Source organism: Brachionichthys hirsutus, chromosome 9 (genome assembly GCF_040956055.1).
Source record: "Brachionichthys hirsutus isolate HB-005 chromosome 9, CSIRO-AGI_Bhir_v1, whole genome shotgun sequence".
In the NCBI taxonomy this organism is placed as follows: Eukaryota; Metazoa; Chordata; class Actinopteri; order Lophiiformes; family Brachionichthyidae; genus Brachionichthys; species Brachionichthys hirsutus.
The window spans coordinates 6,097,301-6,124,480 of NC_090905.1; the positions used below are offsets into that span (position 1 = coordinate 6,097,301).

At 41.4% G+C, this 27,180-nt stretch overlaps 1 protein-coding gene across 1 annotated transcript; it reads left to right on the plus strand.

Annotated features, from left to right (window-relative positions):
* The first annotated feature begins 477 nt into the window (after window positions 1-477).
* polrmt (polymerase (RNA) mitochondrial (DNA directed)) lies at window positions 478-25,763 on the plus strand. The gene is made up of 21 exons (XM_068743526.1): window positions 478-619; window positions 998-1,096; window positions 1,244-1,929; window positions 2,253-2,383; window positions 5,438-5,624; window positions 6,942-7,091; window positions 8,593-8,760; window positions 9,063-9,233; window positions 10,273-10,512; window positions 10,932-11,717; window positions 11,860-11,982; window positions 12,469-12,591; window positions 13,004-13,183; window positions 13,802-13,888; window positions 15,318-15,431; window positions 20,564-20,616; window positions 22,715-22,813; window positions 22,939-23,011; window positions 23,768-23,859; window positions 24,892-24,965; window positions 25,681-25,763. The coding sequence occupies exons 1-21, from the start codon at window positions 478-480 to the stop codon at window positions 25,728-25,730; spliced, it is 3,828 nt and encodes a 1,275-aa protein (XP_068599627.1). The 3' UTR covers window positions 25,731-25,763.
* The last annotated feature ends 1,417 nt before the right edge of the window (window positions 25,764-27,180 follow it).

Here is a 27,180-nt window from a genome sequence, read left to right on the forward strand (position 1 = left end):
AAAAGTAATCAAAACTTCCCCTACTCGGTATGTAATTACGTTTTCCTGTTCCCAGTTTCATAATGTCTGCTTTTAGAATATCATACTGCTGCAGTAATGCATCTTACTGCAATTAATTGTGTTCCGAAAAATAGCATTTTCCTTCTGTTCCATGTAATTCTAAATTCTCTATTCTTTTTTTTTTTTTTACTTCCAGACCAGAACAAAGTGAGGCAAATTTGCAATTAATTTAAAGTACTATGTAATATTCCTCTTCTGCATTGTAGGCCTTACATCGATGTAAGAAGGATTCGCGCCAGCGCATCCAAAAAAACAAAAAAACAAAAACAAAACGCAGTACAAGTTAAAACCACATCGGTGGTTTCTGCGATCGGCTCGTCATGCCTTAATCTATGACGAACTTTCCTCGCGACTAGTTTGGTCTGATTCAAGATGGCAGCCTAGTGCTCAGGAGTAACGCGGTTATTACATGTCGGTATGTCGCTTCTCAGACTGTGTGCTTTCGCCACATGCCTAAACCGCCGCAGCTTGTTTGAGAAATGTGCGGTTTGCATGTCTTTTGCGGAAAGCGCTCAGTTGTGTGTTTTCAGAAGAAGCGGCCAAGCGAGACGAATATCAGGTGAGCCAAAGCAGACTCGTGTTGATGCCGAGTTAGCTTCAGAGTGTGAGTGACAGTCTGTGTTAAATGTCATGACATTGACGTTCATTTAATTCGAAATATTTGGTGAACATTGACTCCCCAAAGCTTTTTCCTAGAATTTGTTATTGATGCTGTTTTGTGTTGGAACACAAGCCTTACCTTTAGTTTTAAAATGTGTTGGTTAATGGAGAGTTCAGACGATGGATTTGTAGTTGGATACCAAAACGTGTACTTGATGCTTTTTTGTGTATTTATGTGGAGGAAAACGTGGCAAAATCGTAACAAAATCTGAAAGGGAACTGGTCAAAAAGACGAGACGGTGCTGCCTATGAAACAGAATTGCTTTTGTATTTTCAGAGACATCCTGGCAGCTCCAAAGAAGAAATGTTTCATTTGTAAACCCAAAAGCAGAAGATGGAAAGAAGCGTGTTCTGGTACAGTCTCAATTGTTAGACGGTAGGTTATTGCAGATTGCCATACTGCTAGAATTCTAACTCTTTCTCCAATGACCTGATTAAGATGTGTATCAACCTATTAAGCTCATGCCATATTATTTATACGTAGGCGTGTTTCTTAAGTATGTGTATTTTTCTTCTTTCTCAGTGCTTGAGGCCAGGATCAGCCAACTCCAATCTGATGTCATTTTAGATGCCCAACATGCAAAGGTGCAATTTATCACATCCGACACCTCTGCAAGATTGGTTTTATCTGGAAAGGGTCCCAAAAGCACACCTCAGGAAAAAACCAACATTCCTAAAGGGGGTTCTAAACCCAAGTCCAGCCGCTGGTTGGAGAAATTATCAAAGGAAAGGATAACAAAACTGGCAAAAACACAGCACCTCCAACAGAAACTACAAAAGAATGTTGAAAAGAAACCTCCAGCCAAATCTAAAGGAAGTGAAAACAACCCTAACCCTAAAAATAAGTTTCCCTTCACTAAGGACAGAAGACAAGCTGCAGCGTCTCCCACAGTTACCCCCACTGGTGTTAATGCTGCAACAGCCGTGCCCCACAGTGTTAAACGGCAGGCTGCGGTGAAGGAGCTGGAGAGGATTCCCGTTCTTCAAGGAAGCCAGCGGAAGGCTTCGAGTAACCAACAGGAGGACATCAAGCAATCTTCCAGTGAGAACATCTGTCTGGGCATCAGGTGTTATCTGGAGGCTTGCGTGTTTGCTGGGGACGTTGGGAGGGCGCACGCTTTCCTGCTCAGCCAGCACTATGAACAGCATCGTCGTAAACATCTCAACATCGAAGTCTACAACATCCTGATAAGGATGTGGGCGAAGAATGTGAGTTCAACATTATGATTTAAAGTAAGCCTCTGTATGGGTTATATATTTTTTTGCTTTGATTTATTTGTAAGTTTTTTTTTTAAACCTGCCAAAAGTCTACATCACATATATTACTGTGAGATCTGTAGAGATTGTGTGTGATCGTTAACGGGTGGAAGCGCAGCTATTTGGTGGCCACACTACATTCACACATACAGGCTTAAGAATTCCAGCAGTGCGTCGAGCCAAATAAAAGCAACGTTTTGTCACTTAAATTGCTACTTGTGAGTATGAGAATGAGTCGGCATTCCACCCAAGTCTGTGTCTGTCTGTTTTTATAGGGCAAATTGGACATGATTGGCCGCACGTTCATGTTGTTGGAAGAGGCTGGCCTGAAACCAAATCTGGGATCCTACTGTGCACTGCTGGAGTGTATGGGCCGTAACATGTGCTCACCGGAGACTGTTGCAAGGCATGTATAGACACACGCTACGCATCCTGTGAATCAGTCACTTGAAGAGCTGCGTATTTGTTGACAAGCGTTTCATGTCATTTGAAGTTTACCATGAAGGCTGCGATGGTGAGGACCGTTAATGATTTGAATGATAAAGTCGCAGTACCGAGATTTACCAGCAGAGGCCACACCAAGGTTTAGCATGCCATCTCTGGCATATACTGTAGTGTTTATTTCTGACCGGACCCATGACTGCCACTATTTATTGCTATTTCATCTTTGAAAATAGAGGAAAATAAGCAGGAAAATAAATGTGCGTCGGTAAGCATCTTGTTTTCAATGATTGTGAGATTATTTTGATAGCCTTACTTCTTGTTAATTATGTTTGCAGCTGGATTTAGTGACCATTGTTTACAGGTACCGACCACAGTGTCAAGTTCTCAAAAGGGTTTATATTTGTTGGCTGTCCTGATAAGATGGCACCTTTTTTGTGCTTTTAAATCTCACCGTACAAAATGTCCCGGTCCTGCGTCGTGATTTTGCACTGAACTTGTGAAACCTCAGCACCCCTTTGTGTCTCAGCTGGCTTGATAAGTGTTTGGGAGCTTCGTCTGCCTCGCTTATGTCGAGTGCTGTTACACAAGGCACAGGCAGGAGAGACACCGAGTCATGCGTACTTTCTTCCTTGACCCTGGGGAGATCGCCCTAGACAACACGGGCCAATGGCAGGGCAGAGAGTTTGGAAGTCGGTATCTGTTTGATCTATTGATCAATGTAAGCCAATGCCTATACGACATTGCTGCTGTGCAGCAGTGCTCTTCTAGCCAGGCAGCCTTCCTTTTCTCTACTTTCCTCCTCTGTTCCTCTGTCAGCCCTTTTTGGTGTCTCCTGCCTCTCCTTTTCTTTACTGTGTTGTCTCCCAATTTGTTATGGTCGGCTGTCAGTTCTCTCCTAATCTCACTCTTCCCCACAGCATCGTTGCCCTCACTGTAGCAATTTGTTCCTCTCTTGTCTGTATCTCTTTCGCTCTCACTCACACGCACTTATCCCAAAAAGTTTTCCCTTTTGTCAGTGCCGCGTCCTCCAGAGCTCTTTACTCCCTAAGGTGCAGCAGAGCAGTCACAAGGCTGATTATGCTCCATCTTTCAACCTCTCTCTTTGATCCTCTGGACCACACTGCCAACACCCAGACTAATCCTCCCTTTGTTGAAAGCTCTCGCATTTACTCAGAACAAAATTGCACATTGCATCACAAGGGGACTCCAAGCCATCAGTGAAAATGTCAAAGAAATTGACCTCTTTGGCTTGCTTTGGATATAATGCGTTACAGACATTTCATTGGTCTACTGTCAACAATTTTGCATTCAGAACACCTGATTCATTTACCGGCAACTTTGTGGGAGTTGCTTATCCCAGGTTTCCTCCAGTTGGTAATTCGAGTGCTAATTTTGTGGAGGAAGAGGTACCACAGGATGAACCACAGGTGTCCCATCCTCTGTGTTTGGTCACAAATGGATTTGGGCATAAAGACCCCACACACATAATAGTTTTAATAGGGTCTTAGGTGATCTTTTGTTCTACTTAGACAGAATAAGCTTTGCGTAATGTCTGGTATGCAACATTTTTGTCTCTTAATTTGTGAAAGTATTCTGTAAACCCAGTTTATAGAACAAAAGATTAACTATGTCCATTTACCAAAGTGTATGACTAAGTTACACTCAGAGTATTTATCAATTCAACTCATGAATCCTGCTATTTGTGGCTAATGAAACACTGTTTGATAAAGACAGATTAATTAAAGAATAATCAATTTGTAATATTAAATACTAATTGTGATGTTGCATCTCTCAAGTGCTGGTTTGCACATTGTCATTATCTGCACTCCAGGCATGGAGACTTCACTCTCTGTAGGAGATCTCTGGGAGACTATTTAAATAATCATTTCATATTTGCCATCAGTAGCCGTCTGCCTCTGGATCAAACGTGCACTTTGAGTCTCAGCAGACAGACCTGCAAATGCAAATACTCAACTTTATATTCTGTAACTGTTAATCCAGGACAATCAGAGAAAGATAATGATTCCACAGACGAGTTTGTTTTGAAAGCTGAATTAATCACAAGCTCAACGAGTTATATGATTATAATAATAGTAATAATAACCATGATCTCCATTGTAAATGGAAACCTATTTCTTGCGCCATCTGATGGGTTAGCCTAAATCTAATCGACGATGTGATTTGTTTCTGCAATAGAGTTGCACATGAATGTTTTCAAAATCCGTCAGGGTCTCAATTGTAAGATGCTAGAAAAAGATACTGGACAGTATTTGAATAAGTTTATATTCAATTGTATTCGTTTGTATATTCCAGTCAGCCATAGGTATTACTATTATTACACAATTTGGTTGTATTGGTAGGATTCTCTGTGTGTGTGTGTGTGTGGGTGGGTGTAACATGAAAGGCAAGCGAGGAACAAAGCATCTTAACTAATGCTGATGGATGTTGTGTCTGAGGCTGACAGCGCTAACTCTAATAGCAGGTTATGAAACAAGCCGACTCTGCCGTACACAAACACTGAAGCACACGGGTATGTGGGAATCATAGAAAATGCAAAGGCCTTTGCAAAGCATACAAAGGCTGAACTGAAAATGCCAAACTGTCAGCTGCATTTTCCTTTAATAAACTGTGACTTTTAAAAAATAGATATATTTTTGCCGTAAGCAAAGCTAGATGTTGTGTAGAGCTCTTAAGCTGTATATTTTCAGAATGATTGCTGTAGTAGTCTCATCTAAATATTACCATTTCAATTCCATACTGTTGGCTATATTAATATTAGCATATTAACTAGCCATTTTTGAATATTATGTATTTTTCTTTTGCGTGCAAAAGGACGATGCTACACTCAAAGTCTTGCTCATGGATGTGATTCACTGAGGAGCCTGTTTCTTTCCCAAGTCTAATAAATGACAGCTCAAAGCTTGGCTAAATATGTGGAGACACTCATTCTGAAGAGCACCACCCCGAGGCCCTCACATAGACAACACGGCTTAAACCTTGTTCTCTGTGTGTCCAGATGTCTCAGCGAGATGAAGAATAATGGCATGTCCGTGCACGATGTGTTCAGCCAGTGTGTGTTCCGCCAAGATGAGCGAAAACTGGTGCTCAAGGCCGTCCGCATCGTATTGCCCAACTTCCAGCCCCACCCCAACGTAACCAAACACCCGAGCTTCTCACTGCTGGTCCAAGACTTCTATACGAAGGTATAGAACCTTTCTCATGCAGGCATAGATGTTTCTACTCACAACAAACAACAATAAATGGTGGCTTTTGATATGTATGAACTTTCATCATTTGTATGTTTTCCTGGTTCCATGGTTACACGTTAAATTTAAGCTCATTCTTTGAGTGGGACAGATGAGTTTTCATGGTATAATTAAAAAAACGTCTTCACAAATCTTTATGTATACATTACCGTTTACTTGAGATGTAAGTTTGGATATTTTGGACAAAACAATTCTGTTTATTTGTGCACTTTGAAAAAAAAAGACAATTAATGTATATCCTTGTGACCACTCAATCTCGATTGCCTCTGATTCCATCTGTCAGATCTACTAACTAGTCGATGGGGTTTGGCTGAGTATTGGTTTGACTTGTTAGCAGGTTGATGAAAAGACTTAATGAATAAGCGAAATATCTGACTCACTCTAGTTGAAGTTTGAGCTACCTGCAGCTTTGTGTAGATTCAACTGTCTTACCGATACAACCACTTTAATTAATTCATGCCATGAATGCATTGGAGGCTTTAGTTTAAACAGTAGAGATGAGAGGGAAAGTTTTTAGGGTTGGAAATGTGTATATTTTTCAGTTTTATAAATAAAATACAAATCAAATATAACAACAGTAATGTACAGCATATCTCTTTCAATAGATATGAGCTGCACCGTCACCATCGACTCTGTGGAGGCTGCAAAACCCGTCACAAAAAACAGTTTTCTATTTTAACGAATCTTTGTTAAAACAACAAAGAAGTCACACCATGAATATTTCTACTTTTTAGAAATTTGTTAATGCAGAATATGAACAAAGCATTTACCTAATGGTGGTTGATTTACTACACTAAGTAATTATATCAAGCTATTCTTGATCAACGATCGCATTAGTATAGCAGTTTATCTGCTGGGTTTATTGCCCATTATGCCAAGTCTGATTCTCCAGTTTATTGTTTAATGTTCAATTGAATCATGAAGTATCAAACTAAGAATAACCAATTGTTTGTTTGCTGTTGAGCATTTACTGGGCCAAAATGTGTGACACTGAAAACTCTGTTTAAAACTTTCATGCATCAGACTAGTTTCAAGATTTGATTTCGGCACAATTTAACCTCCAAGTGTGTCACTGGGTTGGACAACAGCAACATCCATCCATCAGTCGTTTCTTTCTAGCTGTGTTAGAGGTGTTTAATATGATGGATGGGTCTTGTGAATCTTATTGCAGTCAGAGTTTTAATATCGTAGTATGCATTATTTATTTTCTATATTTATTCCTGGCTTTGTAACCGTTGTGCATTTGTCTTATAGAGGGAAGGCTACCAGTTTCCCAAACTGGACATCACTCGGAAGGAGTTACAAAAGGGTTTCAAACGTCAGCTCAGCATTGAGATGAGCTGCACCGTCACCATCGACTCTGTGGAGGCTGCAAAACCCGTCACAAAAAACATGGCCAAAATGGTAGCCGCACCCACCCGCTGCCTCTTGTCACATTTATCACACTCACACACACACACACACACACACACACACACACACTGCAACCATCAATCATTTAAGCAACTTCAATCAAAAGAAAATTAACTGACAGCTATTTTTTTTATTGATTCATTTATTTTCCTACAAGCTTTTAATAAAAAAATAAGTAAGATATTTGCCCACTCCAGCCTCTGACAAGTAAATGGATTTGCTGCTTGTCTTTGTGGGCTCTGCAAAATTCTCATGGGCATTTTTCCACAACCACATGTTTAACTGAGTGATCAGTTTATCTACAATTAACTGACTAATCAATCACGGAAATGATTGTAGCTTGCCCTGTTACACTTGAAATATTGCTGCAATTTTCAAAGCTCATGAATGCAGAAAAATGCCTGGCATTAAAATGAAGCTTGTAACGGTGTCCTAAACGTACTTAAGGTTCAACATGCTGTTTGTTTGTGTCTATTTCTATGCATAACGTTTCAATGATATAAATATTGTAACCCTGACAGGTCAGATGAAGAAAAATCTAAATCATGTGGCGTGCCTTTTTTTCTTTTCAAACTCTGGCATTTACAGTCCAGCCTGGCTCGTCTGCCTCTGCAGATGGGCTACGTGGGAAGCCAGCAGGCTGAGAGTCCCTGGTGGTCAAGAAGCATTTACAGAAAGGCAGGGCTGAATAATAATCCATTGCTATGGAGACCTCTGGAGAGAGAGCACAGAGTCACCTCTAGATCCAGAATCAAGACTGTGTCCCTGACTCGATAACTGAAGTGTGAACATTTACATAAACACACAGTCATGCACGATGAATATGTATAGTCACAATACTTTCATAGGTACATGTATATACTTGACCAACACTGTTTACTCATTTATGGATTCTCTTTCTACATTATTCAGTGAACTGATGCTTGTCAATCATGAAAATCAATTAGTAAATTCTTTAATTATTATGTACCAAGATTGTAGTAAAATGGCATAATAAAATATTGCTTTAAATGGTTATAGGTTATATGCTCAAAATGTCAAATAAATTCAGTCATTACCACTTCTGAAGGCTAGACGTCCCAAAAATGCTTTAATTTGTTGTTTGAAGAATAGTTTATTTTGGAAATCCACTTGATAAATAAGCGATGTCTTAATATAGACGGCAACACTTATTTTGTTAGTTTTTGCGAGTGAGCAATTGGCTTGATACTGTAATCAAACTGGAAGCCGACAGGATCTACTTGCTTCACCACAAAATTATAATGTCATTAGGTACTGGTATCAGTCTTATAAACTTACATTTGATTAGAAATCATTCACGGAGAAAGCAGTAGTAACAAGCTACCACACTCTGAATATTGAGTTATCATTTTTAAACTATGTATGATATAACTTTCAGTTATCTTCATGATTGTAGTTGAAATGTCTGACTCAGTACAGTTTCTGCTGGTAATCATCAGAAGGATGACCTCCAGTTATGTTATCCTTGCAGAGGAAGCTGCTCGCGGAGCATCAGGAAACATGGCAGAAGGTCCTCCTTCAGGCTCTGAGGGACAGCAAGATGAGACTTACTAAGACCAGTACCAAGTACAACATCCGCAACCTCTATCCATATTTCTGTCTGCTGAAGGACCACGAGTATGTTGACATCATGTTACAGGTAATGGCACCTAAGCCAGCGACCGCCCGCTAAAACACAAATCAAGAGGCTGACAGTGACATCAGCTGCAAGAAGCATGATGATCTATGTTTGGCAGCAAACAACAGCAAACCCAGATCACACACTTTGACTTCAAACACCCAGGGAGTGATGGTGAATCTAACTTCTAACTGATATCTGTTTACAGTTTCATGTTTAATTCAACTGAGTGAGACCTGCCAGAAGATCTGCTTTTTGTTAGAAAATTGTCATCGATACTCATTTATGTCTGACCTTTTGAAGCTGTCTTTATTTTTGTCCAGAGTGTTGCCAACCTGCCGCCCAAGGGAGAATTACTGTCTATTTTAGCCAGCGATCTGGGCAACAAGGTCTTCACCAAGTACTCTGTGCAGCAGAAGTACAAAAATCAGATCGTGAAAAAGTTGGACAGCATTTACAATGCTTACACAGAACTGCTGGCCAAAGATACAAAGGTAGAGAAAGCATCATGCAACTTCTTAAGTGTGTTGTTTTGTAAATGGGAAGATGCTGCTTTATCGTATGTGTCCGCTGTGGTGCAGCACAGTGAGAGGCCAGCATGACTTTGTGAATCTTTAGAAGGACTCTGATTGCTTTATGTTATAATAATTAAGAAAGAAAATACCAGCTGACTCAATGCTGCAGTTCACGTTGTACTACATGTTCTGCACATTGGACTCTGCCTCTGTATGTAGAGGTTCAAATGTCGTTGCAGGCCTCATTCAGAACAGACAGTGGAGAGATGGCTCTCAATTGGAGTCATGACACCAATTTAATGCATGGTTTTAAATAGTCTTTTTTTTTTAATCATCAGTCTCTCTTGTACCTTTTTATAATCAAAGTTTTTTTTTATTCTTATTTTTTGTCTAAGAAGTTCTAGAGAATTTAGGGCCCCAGATATAAAAGACATACTAAATGAGGAGGAACAGATGAACACGTTGTGAGCAGTTCACCTCCCTGGCATGCTGTTAATTATTTTTTCGCAGAATAAATGACAGCATTTCCTCAATGGGATTTTACAGCCAGTATCACTGGCACAGTGTTCCACCATTGTGTTGATGGTCCTTGCACAATGGAGAAAAACGCTAATGTCATCATAACTATAATAAGCAAAAGCTCATTATATTTAGGTAACAAGCGGAACTACGTGTTAGTTAAGGTGTTTGTTTTATGTAAATGATTCATGCAGGCTTTGTAGTGAAAATGATGCCTGTTACTGTGGGGTTTTTTTGCATGTTTTTGGGACACATTAATTATTCTTCTATACTTGTCAGTTCTAAGTTTATGCATTTGCATTTTGAGGCTTCCAGCTTGAAGCTCAGTCTTATATGATAAAATCTTTGTGGCTTTCACACTATTTATAAATGTTTTTCTTCAAACATTAAAGCTGTTTTCGAATAGATCAAAATCAATCTCTGACTATTAAAACTGAGATCTGGTACTCTCCTGTAGATTTTGCCAGATCAGCATACTTCCATTTCTCATTCTTTCTAGGAGTGTAACATCCTTCCCAGGGAGCAATGGTCTAAGCTCGAGATGAAGCATAGTTCAGGAGCCACATTGCAGGAAGACAAGACCCAATGGCCATTCGCGCTAACCATGAATCTGGGAATTTACATGATGGAGATTATGGTTGAGAATCTCAAAATTAACAACAACATCCTTGACCCTTCTTACAACAGCAAGCCCATTCCCATCCTCTACCACATGTACGCATTCCGTAGCACCCGTCAGGTACTGTATGTTTGTGCTTACTTTCACTTTTCTGTCGGATCTTTTTAGCTTGAGTTAGATTTTTGGCACAAAAAGTCATTCATATCAAAACCAGGACATGTGAGAAATGTAACCCAATCTTCTTACTATGCTAACCTGACATCTGACCAAGGTTTTGCATGATTAAATGAAGGAAAACGTGTCTGCCTCATCATCTGCTGTGGAAGCTATGATACTATAGCAACATTTTGGTGACAACTAATAATGAAGATAAAAGTTCAGTTGATCAGCTTTTCTTGTCTTTTATTATGCATTTTAATTAAATGCCTGGAAAATAAGATGCCATATTTGTGAGATTCATGTCTGTCTAACTGAAACATTTAAGAGCAACGTGGTTTTTTTCCATTCTCTTTGATTTCTCACAATGTTTCACCCTCCAGATCGGCTTGATCAAGCCCCATCCCCTACTGACTCAGATTCAGCAGGAGGCCATGGAGACTAAGTTGACCTTTGCCTCCTCTGTGATGCCAATGCTGTGCCCTCCTTTACCCTGGTCTACTGTTAAGTTTGGAGCCTACTTGCTGTTTCCTACCAAATTGATGCGAGCATCGGACTGGGTCACTCAGCATGAGGTGTTGTTGGAGGAATGTGAGGATCTCCGTCCTGTCCTGGACTCTCTCAACCAGCTGGGAAACTGTGCTTGGAAGATCAACAAACCTATGTTGGATATTATTATCTCCATTTTCAATGATCGGGGTAATGATAAGTTAGCTATCCCCCCTCCTCTGTCAGACGCCCCCAAAATACCCCACTTCAACCACCATGATCCCAGCTATACTGCTTCTGAGAAAGCCCACATGAAGAGGAAGGTGATTGATGCCAGAAAGATATACACTGAGATGCACAGCCTGCGTATGGATGCCCTATATAAACTCTCCATTGCCAATCACTTGCGGGACGAGACCTTCTGGTTTCCTCACAACATGGACTTCCGGGGACGTATTTATCCTTGTCCTCCGTACTTTAATCACCTCGGAAATGATTTCATACGGGCCATCCTTATTTTTGCAGAGGGGAAGCCTCTTGGCTCAAAGGGCCTGGACTGGCTTAAGATCCACTTAATCAATTTGACAGGACTGAAGAAGAGCAGCTCACAACAGCAACGACTTGAGTTTGCCAACAGTCTCATGGAGGACATACTGGACTCTGCTGACAACCCTCTAAATGTCAGTTGTCTTCCTTGCCCTTTTTCTTTCATAGAACGCTTCGTCAAATAATTTATTAATAGTTCCACATATAAGTTCTTGTTAGAACTACATAGTTTTGAAGTTAACACAATAACATTCTGTTGTTTTTACTTTTTTGCAGGGGAAGAAGTGGTGGATGAATGCAGATGGGCCATTGCAGGCTCTGGCTTGCTGCATGGAGATATCTAAGGCTATGAGATCTCCTGATCCAACACAGTTCATCTCTCACTTTCCTGTTCACCAGGTAGTGTGAAACATTGACTGTCTTTGGTTTGATTTGTTCTTCTTTCAGGTGAAACAGGGAGATGAAATGGACAGTATAAGATTATTAGAACAGATGATTCCCTAGTAATATTCTCATCTGACAAAACCCCAGGCCAATCCTATTTCAAGGTGATAGTGCTGTGGTTAATCTAGTCCCGCAAACAGCTAAACATAAGGGACATATTGGGTTAGAGATCATATTCATTAAATGAGAGGCCGATCCAGCAGTTGGCAAGAACATATCCATATTAATATTATAGTCTGGGTCATAGTTTTAAAACTTGGATGTAACCCCCCCCCATCCTTTCCTTTCTCCCCACACGCCACAAATCCTTGTTTCTTTGACCTTTTCACCGTTGGCCTTTTTCCCTTTACCAATCATTGCAGTTCTTTCTCTGTTTCTTTTCTCTCCTCCAAGTCACCGCTTTTAATCTTCTCATTCCCTGTTTTCCCTCCTCTCTTCCAGGATGGCTCCTGTAATGGTCTCCAGCACTATGCTGCTCTGGGCAGAGATGTTATTGGTGCTACGTCAGTCAACCTGATGCCCTGTGATTCTCCCCAGGATGTGTACAGCGGAGTAGCACATCAGGTCAGTGATAGTGGATGTTTTTTTTTTTAATTGCACTGACTTTGAGTAACATACGTTTTGGTTTACTGTAATGAGTTTCGAGGCACGTATTCAGTTGTGAAGCGAGCGAGTGACAGACGACGGCAGAATACATTTCAAGTGCTTAGTTTATCGTGCCGACTTATTCCTTCCAAGCGAGGATAATCTGCACAATAAGTAACAGTAACTGGTCATATTATTCTATTAGTTGAACTATTGATTACTTATATTTTAAAGATGGCACCGCACATCTTCTGGTTCAAGTTCTTATTTCGGCTGAAAATGGATGGATGAAGTTTATAATACCCGCCAAATGACAGAAGGATGTTAGACATTCATTATGTATGTCATGGAAATCGCATATTTGTACCCGGAACATTTCCGTGTGTTTCAGGTGGAGGAGCGTCGTGCACGAGATGCAAAAAATGGGCTGAAAATCGCCAAGATCCTTGAAGGCTTCATCAACAGGAAAGTGGTCAAACAGACTGTGATGACTGTGGTGTATGGGGTCACGCGCTACGGAGGCCGCCTCCAGATTGAAAAGAGACTGAAGGAGAATGAGGACTTCCCCAAGGTATATATATATATATATATTATTTTATCACAGAGTAATAAGATATTGCATGCATGTATCAGGGAGGTCCGGAGGGTAATACCACAACATACATTTTTGATGCCCTGTGCATAGCCATTATGAAGCCATTGCACTTTGTTTCCATTGGAAGTAAATGGTTCTTTGATGAGCATATCCGCTGTGTCAAATGATAACGACAATGGATTTGTTTAAGCCCTGTAGCGCTTGCTAGCTGTCAAAAAGCGAAATAAGTCCTTTCAACAGTTGGATTTACTCTCACTGTCTGAATAGATTGGATCGTCATGATCCTGCTGTCTACCAGCTCACAGCCAGAGGATTATGCTAAGTGACTCCTTATAATGTCTCTAATTATTTATAAAGGGAATTTGGAGGGAATTGTAATTCTGGAATATGGGTGGTGAATGATGCAGCTCCTTCCGTGGAGATAATTCCGCAAAGAGTATATCAGAAATATACCACTGTCATCTGCAACCATTATCGATTATTTTGGCATCCTCTTCCTACTGACTAATTTGAAAGAAATTGATGCACGTGGAGCTCAAATAGTAACGTGTGGGTGTGACTGAAAAACGTATCGGTCATGTGTTGTATTTCCAGGACTACGTATGGGAAGCATCCCATTACCTGGTGCGTCTGGTCTTCAGTGGTTTACAAGAGATGTTTAAAAGTACCAGAGAGATCCAGGTGGGTTCAGTACGCCTCGCCTAACACTTCATTGTACAACCGAATGGTGCGTAATTGCTACTAAATGTATGTCGTGTTGTGTACATTTTGTAAGAATGTTTAAAAGTACAGTATTTTTTCGCAATGGTCAATTATTATACACTGACCTTATTAAAATTAATTGCAAGCATATCAAGAGAGTCTTACAGTCAGGTCACAGCAGGTCTGTTAAAAAATGTTTCAGGTCTGCAGACAGTTCAGCACATATAACAAATAATAAGTTGAATTTGCAGGGATAAATCCCAGCATAGCAAAACACTCACTAAAATCACTTAAATAGCAGAACATGATCTCTATAATTAAAAGAAAATTTAATAAATTTAGGACAAAAAAAAAGGTTTTAAAAATAGGTCTTACTCCAATTTTTGACTACTGAATAGAAGATTGTTTCTTTTTTTCTTTTTATCAATGACTAATTTACCCAACTACGGCATCCATTCATCACGTAGACACCGTTTTGGAGATTTAGGCTTTGCACCTGATAAGGGATTATGCATTATCTCCACAAGGCAGGAATGGAGTCTGGTGAGCAAATAGAAACACCGACTATAGCTGCTCTGGCTGTCCTTTGGGAACTGTGTGGGGGCAGCCCAGCCTGAAATGAAAAATCCCCATTCATTGTACTTCAGGGCTTACCTGGAGAGAGTGTGCGTGTGCGTGCGTGTGTGTGTGTGTGTGTGTGTGTGTACGTGCGTGCGTGCTGTTAAATAGGTCACATCCTGTCACATTTTGTAGCATTTAGTTGAAATATGAACGCGAGAGCGGTGGCGATCAGTCCTTCGATGCCGTCGTCCCTGACCTCGCCAACATATTCGGAAATTGTTTTTTTCCTCGATCTCATTTTGTATTTTTTAAACACTTGCTCGTTCTCCTCAAACACACTGTCCAGTCTTTACTGCCTCTGCCTCTACCCCTTATTAATCTATTAATTGATCAGCTAACTTCTCGTGCTATTTATTTTCATTTCATCTGTGTCTTTTGTTGTCTTTATTTGATTGTACCTCGGAGTATAAGAGGAAAGGTGGGGATATATGAAGGACCTTTGGGACAGACTACCCTGATTTACTTACAGCTCTGTCTGCCTGCATGTGTGAGAGGGTACTTTTAGGACATTGCCAGAGTTTCTATTCTTTTAAACTGTGCCAGACGCTGATGCAGCCATCACTTTTGTGCTTCGAATGTATAGCGGAAGCCACAACTTCCCACCTGTTCCTCAGCAGGTCTGAGAAATTGTTAGTCCAGAAAGTACAGCGGCAGACCTAAATGCATATATCATCTGAGACAGCTGTGGAGAATGTGAAGACTGTACCACCCTTCTTTGTGCACATACAATCATAACAAATAGGCAGGTTGATGCTCTCTTTTAACCTGCCACATCCGTTTGTTGCAGGAGTGGTTGACAAACAGCGCCAGGCTCATTTCCAAATCTGGCCACAGTGTGGAGTGGGTGACGCCTCTGGGCTTGCCCATCATTCAGCCATACCTCTACATGCGCAAGCAATTAGTAAGTCTCATTTCACTGAAGAGCTTACCTGTTGTTTTTTAGTGAGGCACCACGCCCACTCTGTGGGTTTCTTCCACACCTAATGATGGACAGCTCTGTCGACTACCAGCCTGTCTTCCGTTCTCTGTATTTTCAGAACTGCCTGACCTTTTTTAAAGTTTTACTTGTGTATGTTCTCTGTCTTCTTTGGTTTCTCGTTGTTTCCCAACATCATTCTCAGACACAGACCATTTTTTACTCACGCAAATACAAGTATACACTTCTATAAAATAGCCATTAATATCTCTCATTACACACTGTCCAAATCGACCACGTTATAACTTTGTACTTATCCTTATATGACATCCTTATGCGGGTTACTTTAAGTTGGAGGTTCTCTTTCAGCGAGCTGCAGTCTTCAGATGCAGAACCCCACAACTATCAGGAAGCTTTAAGTACCAGATGCCTGGCGGGTGGAATGTCCCAGCTGGCCTTTCCAAGTCTCGATAGGTTTGGTGTAAAAGTGCATCACTGATGGTGTATTGTGATTTGTGTGAGTGCCCCAACTTTAATGGAGCTCAGCAGCATCGCTGGAGTTGTCTGTCACTATGTAGGTCGTGACAGATGCACGTCTTTGAGATAACATGTCGGAGTGCCAGCACATGTGGCGATAACGAGTGTATGCTCATTATGGGGGTGACAGTGGCGCAGTGGCTGAGAGGGTCGTCCTACGACCGAGAGGCTGGCGGTTCGATCCCCGGCTCAGGCGCATGTGTACACTGTCGTTGTGTCCTTAGGCGAGACACTTCACCCGCATTGCCCGGGCGCAAGCGCACGCTGCGACCAGCAGCAGTTCAAACTGCTGTAAACCAGATTGCCCTCCAAGGGACGGATTAATAAAGTATTGTATATTGTGTGTGTGTGTGCATGCATTGCAAAAAAAAAAAGGTCTGGATAGCTGTACATTTGTGATTATCTATAATCCAGTTTCACTTTGTATACTATAAATAAATACTACAAATAAAAGGACGGGACAGACAGCATGTAGACAGCTTGATCACAGGCTGGAACATGGTGCCTCCTCTTTATGACATCAAGAACAAGCGAGGTTTATGCCTCACGAGCAGGAATGAGAGTGCAAAGTGACAGACGGTGGGTCACCTGAGGGTAGAGCTCTCTGTAGGTGCAGCAGGGTGCACTCTCTGGATTTGATCTGCATCTTTTATTGTCCAGCAGGGACAAGAAAGCTGATCGGCCCGTCCTTCAAGAAGAACAGATGAGTGAACTAATGAAGTAATGACTTCATGGATGAATGAGGTTTTAGCTTGCACTTCATAGATCATTTTCTACATCCTCTGCGATACATCGATAATCCACTCTCATCAATTGGCAAGCAAAATTAAACTAGCTTCTCGAAAGGTCACCTTTTCTGTGCCGAGCTGGATTCAATTCGGTCTCCTGTTCTCCTCTCTGCTAGTGTTTCAGGGGTTTGTTAGGAATTAGTCCCTAGATAGATAGAACATGAGGATGAAGAGTAATTCACAGAAATAAATCTAATAGGAGTAGCTCCAGTGGCATCACGCAGTCAGAGAGGAGTGTAATTGATTGACCTGTGTTATCAAGTATTTTCCATCACTGACATGAGGTGATGAAGTAACTGGACGGTGCATGAAGACATATCAGGGAAGCGGCTTAATGGGGATGGAAGATATTAATAAGCTCTGAGGTCACTTTGGCTCAGATTCCTTGTTTTCTTTTCATTCGGCTCCCAGGCAAGGTCGGGGAAATCTCACTCTCTGGGGATGGCGACACGAGGAAGTAATTGGCTGGATTTGACTGGATTTGCGAGTTTGAAGTGTGAATAAGAGCTTGTGTTATCACGTCCTCTGTGTAAATAGAATTTTTAGCTGCGATTGGTGATTTCCCTGGACAATTTAGCATTTTGCATGGTAAATTTTTAGTGCAGTCAAAAGTATAGTCAACTAAATTTGTTTGTGTTCCAAAATAGATAGTCACATGTTCTAAAGCCGACACATGAATGAACACTGTCGCACTCCTCCCACACAGGAGCAAGACGCACAAATGCAAAGTGAAATGAATGAAACTAGAGTATCTCCACTTCTGAAAGCCACAGCTACGCAGTGCTTCATGGGTAAAATGAACAGTATATAAGATGCGTCGCTGTCTCTCTTAGCAGTTGTTTCATGTTTGTTATTCGTCTTTCTTTCTCAATGAATATGATCTCTAACTCTTTGTTGTATAATTTTAATGATGCTATGCGACTTTGATGCTATGCGATTGCGTCGTATGTCTCCTCAGTTGTGTTTTGCATCTCTTTGAGGTTATTTTGCATCTCTTTGTGTCTGCTTTGTGGTTTTATTTTTATCCAGTCTATCTGTGCCACTAAAGTTGAACCCATATCATAATTGTAAACACATTATAGGCTGTCTGCTGGACTTGGAGACATATTAATGACTAGACCGACTCAGCTTTTTTGTTGTTGTTCACATGCTTTGTCTAAATGTTGGCGTGACGCCCTCCACGACTCCTTTTGCCTTTGAAACGAAGCAAGCTGTTCCCGGGAATCGTGGAATCGTGTGGTGTTTTGGAGTTAAATGTTAGATGTCATTTGAGTTTCGAGGACAACACCACACGGTCTGGTAAAGTTTATTTGAAGGGACACAGATGAGTCTCCTACTGTCCTCTTTGTAGGCTGAAAAGACAAACTAGGGGACCAAGTGACCTGAAAAAGGAGGGATTTCCACTTTACTGGTTGAGACTTGTGATACTAACTTCATTGTGATGAATGGCGATTCCCCTTTTGACAACATGGCTTATGAATGGTTACTGGCAGGCTGCTGACCATTTGTGTGCCAGTAAATGATTTAGTGGAAGGTCATTCCCCAAAGGCCCTGGACAGGGTTAGCCTCATTCCACATGGTGTTAGGTTCTTAGTCAGCTGTTTTACACAAATATGCACTATAATGATCAGCATGCAACGTTTGCTGTGGACCTCACTTGCGGAATGAAAGTTCATCACTCAGACCAAAGGTAAGCTCGTATTCCCTTCGCCCCCAGCTTGTCCTTTCTCTCCTCCTAACATTTCCTTTAGGACACAATGAGGGAGTAGTAGAAAGGGGAATGATGGACATAAGTCCGCACAGGAGAATGATGGATGAGGGAGCAGCCACGGCAAAATCTAATGTGGCTTCATCGCTCTATTTGAAAAACCCGTTTCTTGATAATTGTGTGATTGTGTCATCCATCACACAGTGACCTTCCTCCAGCATTTCATTGGTGTCCAAACAGAAAAGCTCTCAGGCTGCAGGAAGCTAGTTTTGTGAAAATGCTTCCCCATCTGGACACACAAGATATTACACTCCTAAGAACCTCTACAGCACCCAAGAGTGTCGCGTGTGAAATCTCTCCTTACTAACTTCGGCTGGTCATTACTGACCCAGAAACAGCATTGAGCCGAATTGGGAATAGCTCAAAGGGCCTGTGAATCCTTGGTGTTCATCCAGATGAGAATCGGGTATGATCAGATAACGGAGCTGCACATTAGCACCCGACACATGGTTATTAAAGGTTCCTCGTAAGGGGTCAGAATGGCAGTGGTCTTCTGCCACGTCTGATTTATATTCTGGCAGATAAATGAGTTCTAGTCAATTTTGGCAAATTTAAGGAAACCAATAACGGATATGAATTGGCCCGTCTGTCTTCTGTCTGCCGAGCCCACAAGCATAGAACGCACAGACTTCTCTCTGAAAGGCTCAGCGCCAATCACCGAGCCACTCTATGACCCAATATGCGCTCATTTATTATGCCCACATCTTATAGTATTCCATTATTTTGACCCAAAACATGAGGAACTGAATATAGCATTGTCGTAGCTAATGTGTGTGAGCTCACACTCTGTACAGTAGGTACAAGTAATGATACTTACCGTAATTATGCTCACCCTCTTCAGAGTATGGATGCTAGTGTTTGTAGTTTAATGAATGTAAAAGCACTGAAATGGGAAAGCATTTCAAACAAGTTGTTTTCCATCAGTGAAAGAGAATGTGTCCCGGGAGACCAATAATAAATCAGTAGACTGATTCTCAGGGGCTTCATTGTACTCTGAAGGCGAGGTAAACAGACTAATGCTGTTCTCACACTGATGGGGAGTCGGTACTCTGCCGTTTGCTCATCATATCTGTTTCCTGATATTTCACAACTAAGTCTGTTTCCAAGGGCCAGGGAAAGACTTGTCCTGTCACAGATGCCTTGGCGCAGCTGACTGGATGGACCCTCAAAGCTTCTGAGAGTAGTCTTCTCTCCTCTAGGAGCAAAGACTTGAATGTTGGTCACAGACGTTGTAGAGGAGCTATGGATTCAGCAGAGATCAAAAGGAGGCTTTTGGCTGGTTCCACTTTAGTGCAAGTAGCCTTGCAATAGCTTGCTGGGCCCAATTTACCTTACAGTCCACAGATGGTTGGTCATGTTACAGTCCTACATTACTTTCTGAACTTACTCTCATTAAAGGAATAGTACACGTCCTGTTATTCTCCATCTGTTTTTGCCACCTTCCTACTTTTGAGTTGATTGAAACAATATTTCAAATACAAAGCATGTTCTCTTTATGCCCTGCTGTACCTCTTTTTCCATATTTCTCCTGTCATGTCACAACAAACTAGCTTGTGACCTGTTTAAATGTGGCTTTGCACACATACGAATTGATATATGAAATCCGTACAGACGCAGAATAATGGTGGATAAAATGTCGATGTACTTTTTGATTTATATTATGTGGTTTGGTAATATATCTGGGGTATAATACTTTTGTTCAAAGTTTTTAGAACTACTTTACCTAGTTTTTGATCTATTAAGACCATGCAATGAATCATTAAAATGAAGTTGCAGCTCTTTCAGGTCCCTGCTCCAATTCTTTCTAGAAGCTGTATCATACATATCTGGATTAGAGTATTAAAGCTTGATATACTATTTATAGCTGACTTACAAAATATATTCTTGCTTAGCATATAAGTCCATCTGTTGTCCTTCAAGCTGTTCACAAATGCACTTCAATGAAGAACTTGTTATGTCAGACCTGAACATTATTATTATACAGCAGTTGATGCTCTTATTTCTGTATCTGTCTTGCCCTCCAGCTGAACTCTACAATGCAGAAGATCTGCATCTACATCGGTCATGACATCAGCAAGTAAGTCTTCCTGGAGACAATAACCGTGTGTGCTTTTCCACTCTAACAACTGACTGTCATCCCTTTCATGGTACTCACTGACATTTTGTACCAAAATGTCATACAAGTGATCTGAAGCAAAGACGGGTGGCCTCCAGCTGCTCACATTTTCTTTCTTTTTTTTTGGCTTTGGTGAGTTTCCAGTCTCAACTTTTTAACATAAAGCTTCAGAGCTTTTAGAGGTGAATGGAAGTAGGACGCTGAGCTCTCTTTAGGCAATTAGATTACATTTGAAGACCTTCAGCTGCACAAAAGCTCTGTCTCCGGTGAATATTTTCCCTAATTGCCTACTCAAACTCAGAAGTAACTTTGTCATAAAATGGGAAATGCCTTCAAAAGTGCATAGTTAAAAAAGGTAGTTCACACTACTGTATATCCAAAAACTGTATATCCAAAACCTGCAATTATAGATGTGCAGCATGATATACACAAAATCATATTGCTGCCAAAATGCAATCATCGACAAGAATAAAGTGAGATTATGCAAGAAAAAGTGGCAAAAGACAGTTATTTAATATGAGAAACATCAGAAAACAGATCATAAATAATCCTATTGTCGTGGATTGTGTAACAGTAGTTTACCTCAAGTCAGATTATCATAATAAAACTTGCCAGCACCAGCAAATACACGTATTACCTTGTCCAAGTGTGATCTCTAATCGAGGATTTCAGCCCACTATTGGCCGGTAGTATTATAATGCATTCTGTTTACTCTGTTCTTTGCTATTGCAGCGAGCATGATAGATGGCTTTACCACATGAAGACACTGATTTAATCTAAAATCATTATTCCTCCTTATTCACCTGTGATTAACCGAGTGGCATTCCACCTCTAAAGATAGATTTAACCTTCAGGTATGAAGAAAACGAAATGAGCCGTGGTCCTCTCTGAATAATTGATTTAGTTGATTTGTGTGGACGACTGAAGAGGCAGGAGGATTTTTTTTTTTTTTATATATAAAAGAGTCAACAGTGGGAGAGCGATAAAGAGCGACAGCAGCGGAGAGTTGTGGAGATGAGGAATGAGCACTGGAGATGGAAATGACAAAGACTGACGGCCCTCTTCCTCAGTCTGACATTTACAGTGCACCACAGCTCCAGCAGTATGAATCCTGAAAATCCAGCCGAAGCAGAGCCAGAGTCGAGTTCAGAGGAAACGCCGAAACTTTTGATTTGCTGTCAGAAAAAGCATCAGTGATTGACCTAGACAACACATCCCTGGCTAATTTGCCTCAGACACGAACAGGAGCACCACATGCAATGAGGTCAAGGAGATGGAGAACGAATAGTGACAGTTTTCAATCCCTCACAGTTCTTGTTTTTCCCATAACTATAGCCCCCTTATGTAATTTAAAAATACATTCCAATAATCTAGTTTTTGCTCAGCTCAATCAAAAATAAATAAATTAAAAAAAACAGAAAGATAAAATTCTAGCATTTCCAACACAAAAGCAAGACTAGAAGGCTTGTCTGTGAGGAGTCAGGGTTTGGCGAAACTCTCTCTGCTCTGTCTACTCCCGTTCAAAGAGCTTTCTGGTCCGTGGATGTCTGCAGGATTTGAATGGCACAGGCTCAGAGTAATTTAGACATAGATAGAAAGAGATTTTTGCATTTCTCCCTGTGCACAAATCAGCATTTATTTGCAAAACAGGTGACAACGCTGGTCAACAGCAAACATTGTTTAGAATCAGGTTGATGCTTTCAGTCTTAAATATAATAATCATTTCAAAGATGTTTGTGTAGATGCTGCACTTCTTAATGTAATGGTGTGTTTGAGCAGCGTTCACTAAAGCACCGTTTATTTACCTTTAGGTTTTAACTGTAACCTTTCATGGAGCACATGCCGTCTTCCGAGCAGTACGCAGTATGATTTACAGTATCCTGTAGATTTGCTCACTGTGTCTTCCTGAGTTGTCAGCATGATTCATAATGAGGCCACTTCAGGATAATGAGGCAACTTGGCTGAAAATTGCTGTTTTTCTATGCAAAAAGCATCAAAGTAGGGAAACCATCAAAGACGTGCTTTTTATGTCTCTGCTTGTCTTTCTGTCCCTTCTCAGGAGGCCAGACACCATGAAGCAGAAGAATGCCTTCCCACCAAATTTCATCCACTCTCTCGACTCCACACACATGATGCTGACAGCCCTCTACTGCTATAGGTACCATTTACCTTGCTGCCATTAGAGCATGGACATTTTGAACCCGTGAAATGAAACAAACACAGCCGTTATGCTTCCTGTTGAGTCTACAGGCCGTTTGTAATTTGTTCCTTCTCTCCTTTCAGAGCCGGCCTAACTTTCGTCTCAGTTCACGACTGTTTCTGGACCCACGCACTGACTGTGGACACCATGAACAAGGTATCAAATGAATTCTCCTTTTCCGCTAGTTAATTGAATGTCAAGGTTGCACATGTGATCGATTCCTCCTTTTTTTTTTTTACCTTACACACTTTTTTTTGGTGTTGGAGGGATAATTGAATGTTTACAACAGACAAGCGTGATTAGAATTTTTAATAACACATTTCTAGCATTGACACTGATTCTGTTATACATCATCTTTGTGAATCCGGTTATACATATTTTCAGTGATTCGTGCATTGACGGTTAGCTAGAAACAGAAATATAATCTTATATTTATCGGTCTGCTGATAAAACCTCGTTGGAAATGCCAGAAAACATGAATGGGCAGGAGAAGAGGAATGAAGGCGTAAACTGATTGGAGGTTAAATAAGCCAATCAACATCAGCTATGTGTTTCTGTATCCGGGCGAACATGCTGACTCACCGAGGTTGACGGAGAGAAAGATGCAGAAGCACAACTCAGGCAGATCGTGCTAATTCAAAAACTGTAGGTGGTATTGTTAAAATGAGCGCACCGTCGGCATCCGAAGAAGTTGCTGAGCACACGAGTATGTAATTCATAAAAAAGTGTGGACACTATGGAGAAGAAAAGGAACGAGCGCCTACGGTCCCCTTGCATGTTTGTGGCCAAATTCTAAGCGATTGAGACAGTTGGCGTTCCTCTTGCTTTGCATCTTAAATGTAGATCAGTTCACTTATTTGGACCAGATTAAGTAAAAGTCATCTTCTCTGTACCTCTTCCTCCTCCTGTCAGATCTGTCGGGAACAGTTTGTCTCCCTGCACAACCAGCCGATCCTTGAAGACCTGTCCATGTTCCTGCTTAACAAATACTGTGCGAACATCCCGTGAGTGTCCCACACACACACACCTGCATGCAGGATCACATTACACACTCATACTTCCATGCATCAAGATCATCGTTCTCAGGAAGAATAATGTGGTCAATTATCTATTGGGTTTATGACGAGAAAAGAAAACATAGCTGAGCTTTCTTTCACCACATCTGGTACAAATTGAGTAAATGTGTTAAAACATTCAATTTTTAACAATGTATCCTATAATAGGACCAAAGTGACACATGTCTTTACTCCTTACTTTTACTGCCTGAATTTCTCTTGCACAACTGCCCCAATGCCACCATCATCCCGTCACTCTCTGTGCTTATGCAACGTTTATGACCTGAATGCCATTGACAAAAGCCATCCACGCTAATCATCCAGCTCCCACATGTGCCTGCGTTACACAATCCAAAACAAACAGAAGCTTCACTGACACAAGAGGTATACAATTCTTCGTTCATTTAGCATGTCATGCATTATTATTTTTTCTCCACTTATCTGTGATATTAGATAGAAAAGGATTGTCCCCTCTTTTGTTCGGTTCATGTCTCCTTCTGGCCTCAGGCTGGGTTACGCGCATCATCCGACTGTGTTTTCTCTCTTTAGGATAATTGGAAACCTTCTCCGCAGCGTCCCTCATCCTCACATAGTGCGGCACCATAAGCTGCTCTAACACAAAATTTCTGCTTGTAGGCTCAGGACAGAAAAGGCACATGGGATTGGAAAGACTTCTGATTCTTTCCAATTGCACAATGTGTAACTAAAGCCGATTTAACTGTCCCTGCATTTTAAGCACGAGTATTTTAGAGATGCAAACGTAATAAAGCCTTCAACAATTGAGCAAGTGTTTTATAATTTCGGTATTATTGCTGTTGTTACAGACACTGAGCATTAGCAGTGTCCGTCTGAAGCAGGACACGCTTCCACAAACAGCTATGGATCAGAATTATGAACGGCTACAATTAAGCTAAATATTTGTGCAGCAGACATTTGCACCCCTGTAGCATTACATGTTTCAAATTCTGCTTTTTTTTGCAGGCCTGACCGCACGAAAAAGAATTACCAGGCCTTTAAGCGGCTGTCGCAGCTGCTGTCCAACGTTCCCCAGACAGGTCAGTTTGTAAGGTCAGCTGTTGGGACCCCGAACTCCTGGCCTCACCAATGCCAACTCACGAGCAGCTGTTTCTCTAATTGGATTTAAGGCGACAGTAATGTCGCTGAGTTCTCCTTGATATTAACGGGAACGAGAGGAACGTCAGTAAATCTTAGCTTTTGAATGGTGGATTCACACTCTCCGTGTCTCATTGAAGCCACCGTGAGCATCTGTCTGTTGTTCAGCGTGGCGCTGCGGAGGTTAGAGTGTCAGTCAGGTAGAGGAAGGCTTTGCTGTTATGCAACCCCTCACTTCATCTCCGTCTGTACATTTTCTGTCTGCCTGGCTCCAACAGCTGGGTTGTATAAACTGATTACTGTTAGTTGTGTCCCTGCTCTACATAATCTGCATATGTGGCTGGAATCAGTCAGGCGTGAGTCCCCAAATACCCATTATGTCCCAACATTCAGTTTGAGATTCAGTGGATCTGGAGTAAAATCCGCTGTAATCTCAATTATGAAGGATGGTGAACTGAAAATCACAGTCCGGTCAGTTCCTTATTTTTACTATGTAAAAGTCCTAATCACTTCTGTTTGTACATTGACGTGCTAGCTTGCAATTGTATGCGGTACTGTAACTCATAACTGAAGTTCCAGTTAATATAATTACATTTCCGTGACTGTCTGTTCCACCGACTTAAACCTGCTCTGACACTTTGCTTCTTCCATCTCCAGGTGATTTTGATGTCCAGCAGGTGAAAGAATCAACGTATTTCTTCAGCTGAGAGGCACCTATGAGCGAGCCAGAGGGAGATGGACAGATCTCCAGCTGCTTCTCCCCTGTCAGATATCAGGACATTGATCCAGCGTTGTCTCCGGGTCCAAAGGGCTGGAGCCTGCCTGATTATCTGACTAGCGGGCTGATGGAAGGACGGGGGATGATATACTCATCCAGGCGACGGATGAGAGAATCAGCACCGGATGGGAATGTCAAGACTTCAATCAGTGAAAAGTACCTCATATAAGGGATATATTCAGGTGCATGTGCGTGTGCACGTGTATATGTGCCTGTGCGTAAGGCAAGCAGACATAAGCCATACTGAGTGAATCACATGAACTGCTTCTTCATCACTCAGCCACGCTTCTGCTTCTCAGTGCGACTGATCAAAACTCGTCGTCGACGCCTCGGCAACCGTCTCGCCTAATCATCGATCCCATCACCGCTAGATGACAGGATGCTATCTGACACAATGTTCAATCGTTTCAAAGTATTCTGAAGAAGTTTGGAAGGTCTAGGTACTTCACTGAAGGGGGAGGGTACAGAACTCCAGGAGGAAGAGAAATGTGGAGGGATGCCCCAAGCTCAGCCTTTTGTGCCTATAATCTTGATTCCTAACTCGTTGAAGTAACTAATCACTTGTCAAATGGCCTAAAATAAATGTGTTTCTTAAAATGTCTCCTTATTCATGCCATCCTTCAAGTAAGGCTGGGATTCTTAATGGGCTTCAGTATGATGAATGAGACACAGTTTTGAGACGAGATGTCACTTGTGATGACAGTGGATCAATTACTTGAATGTTTTGTTTAAAAGAAAATGTGATGTTTTATTCTTATTGTGCGCCCAGTGAATACTAATATTTAATTTTACAGAAGTTATATTCATATATTCCCAACTTCTGGGAAAGGTTTGTGTCTTTCCTGATCTATTGCGACATATTCTCTCCTTTGTTTCTTATGGATTAGGCTAGATTAGATTAGATTTAGTTTGCTTTTGTGGCCCAGAGGAAGTTCACTTCATACTTTCAAAAAGTAAATGACATGCAGTGTCCTGAAACAAAAGGTCTCCTTCATTAGGAGTTGTTCCAGCGTTGATCCCTCTCGTCTCAGGATCTCACAACTTGCATTTAATGGTTTAGCTTGATGCAGTTGTAAAGCATTACATGACCCGAGCTCCTCGTGCATCAGTCAGGAGTCGATGGATGGATTCCGTTACCCTGACCGTTTCAGTCAACATGTAGCTGGGGCGGTGCTAACAGTCCAGGCTAGAAAATGTAAACACCAACATGTTTTGTTGAGGTGGCGTTTGTAGTTCAGGCAGAGTACTGCTTCTGTTTTGCCTGAGGAGAGTAAACAGGATGCTGAAGACGCCCTTGGAGACGGTTGCAGTTACCATGCAGCCTGACGGGCCTGTCTCAGTTTCTCTGGGGTGATTCCAGGGATGTAGGATGAGAGAGC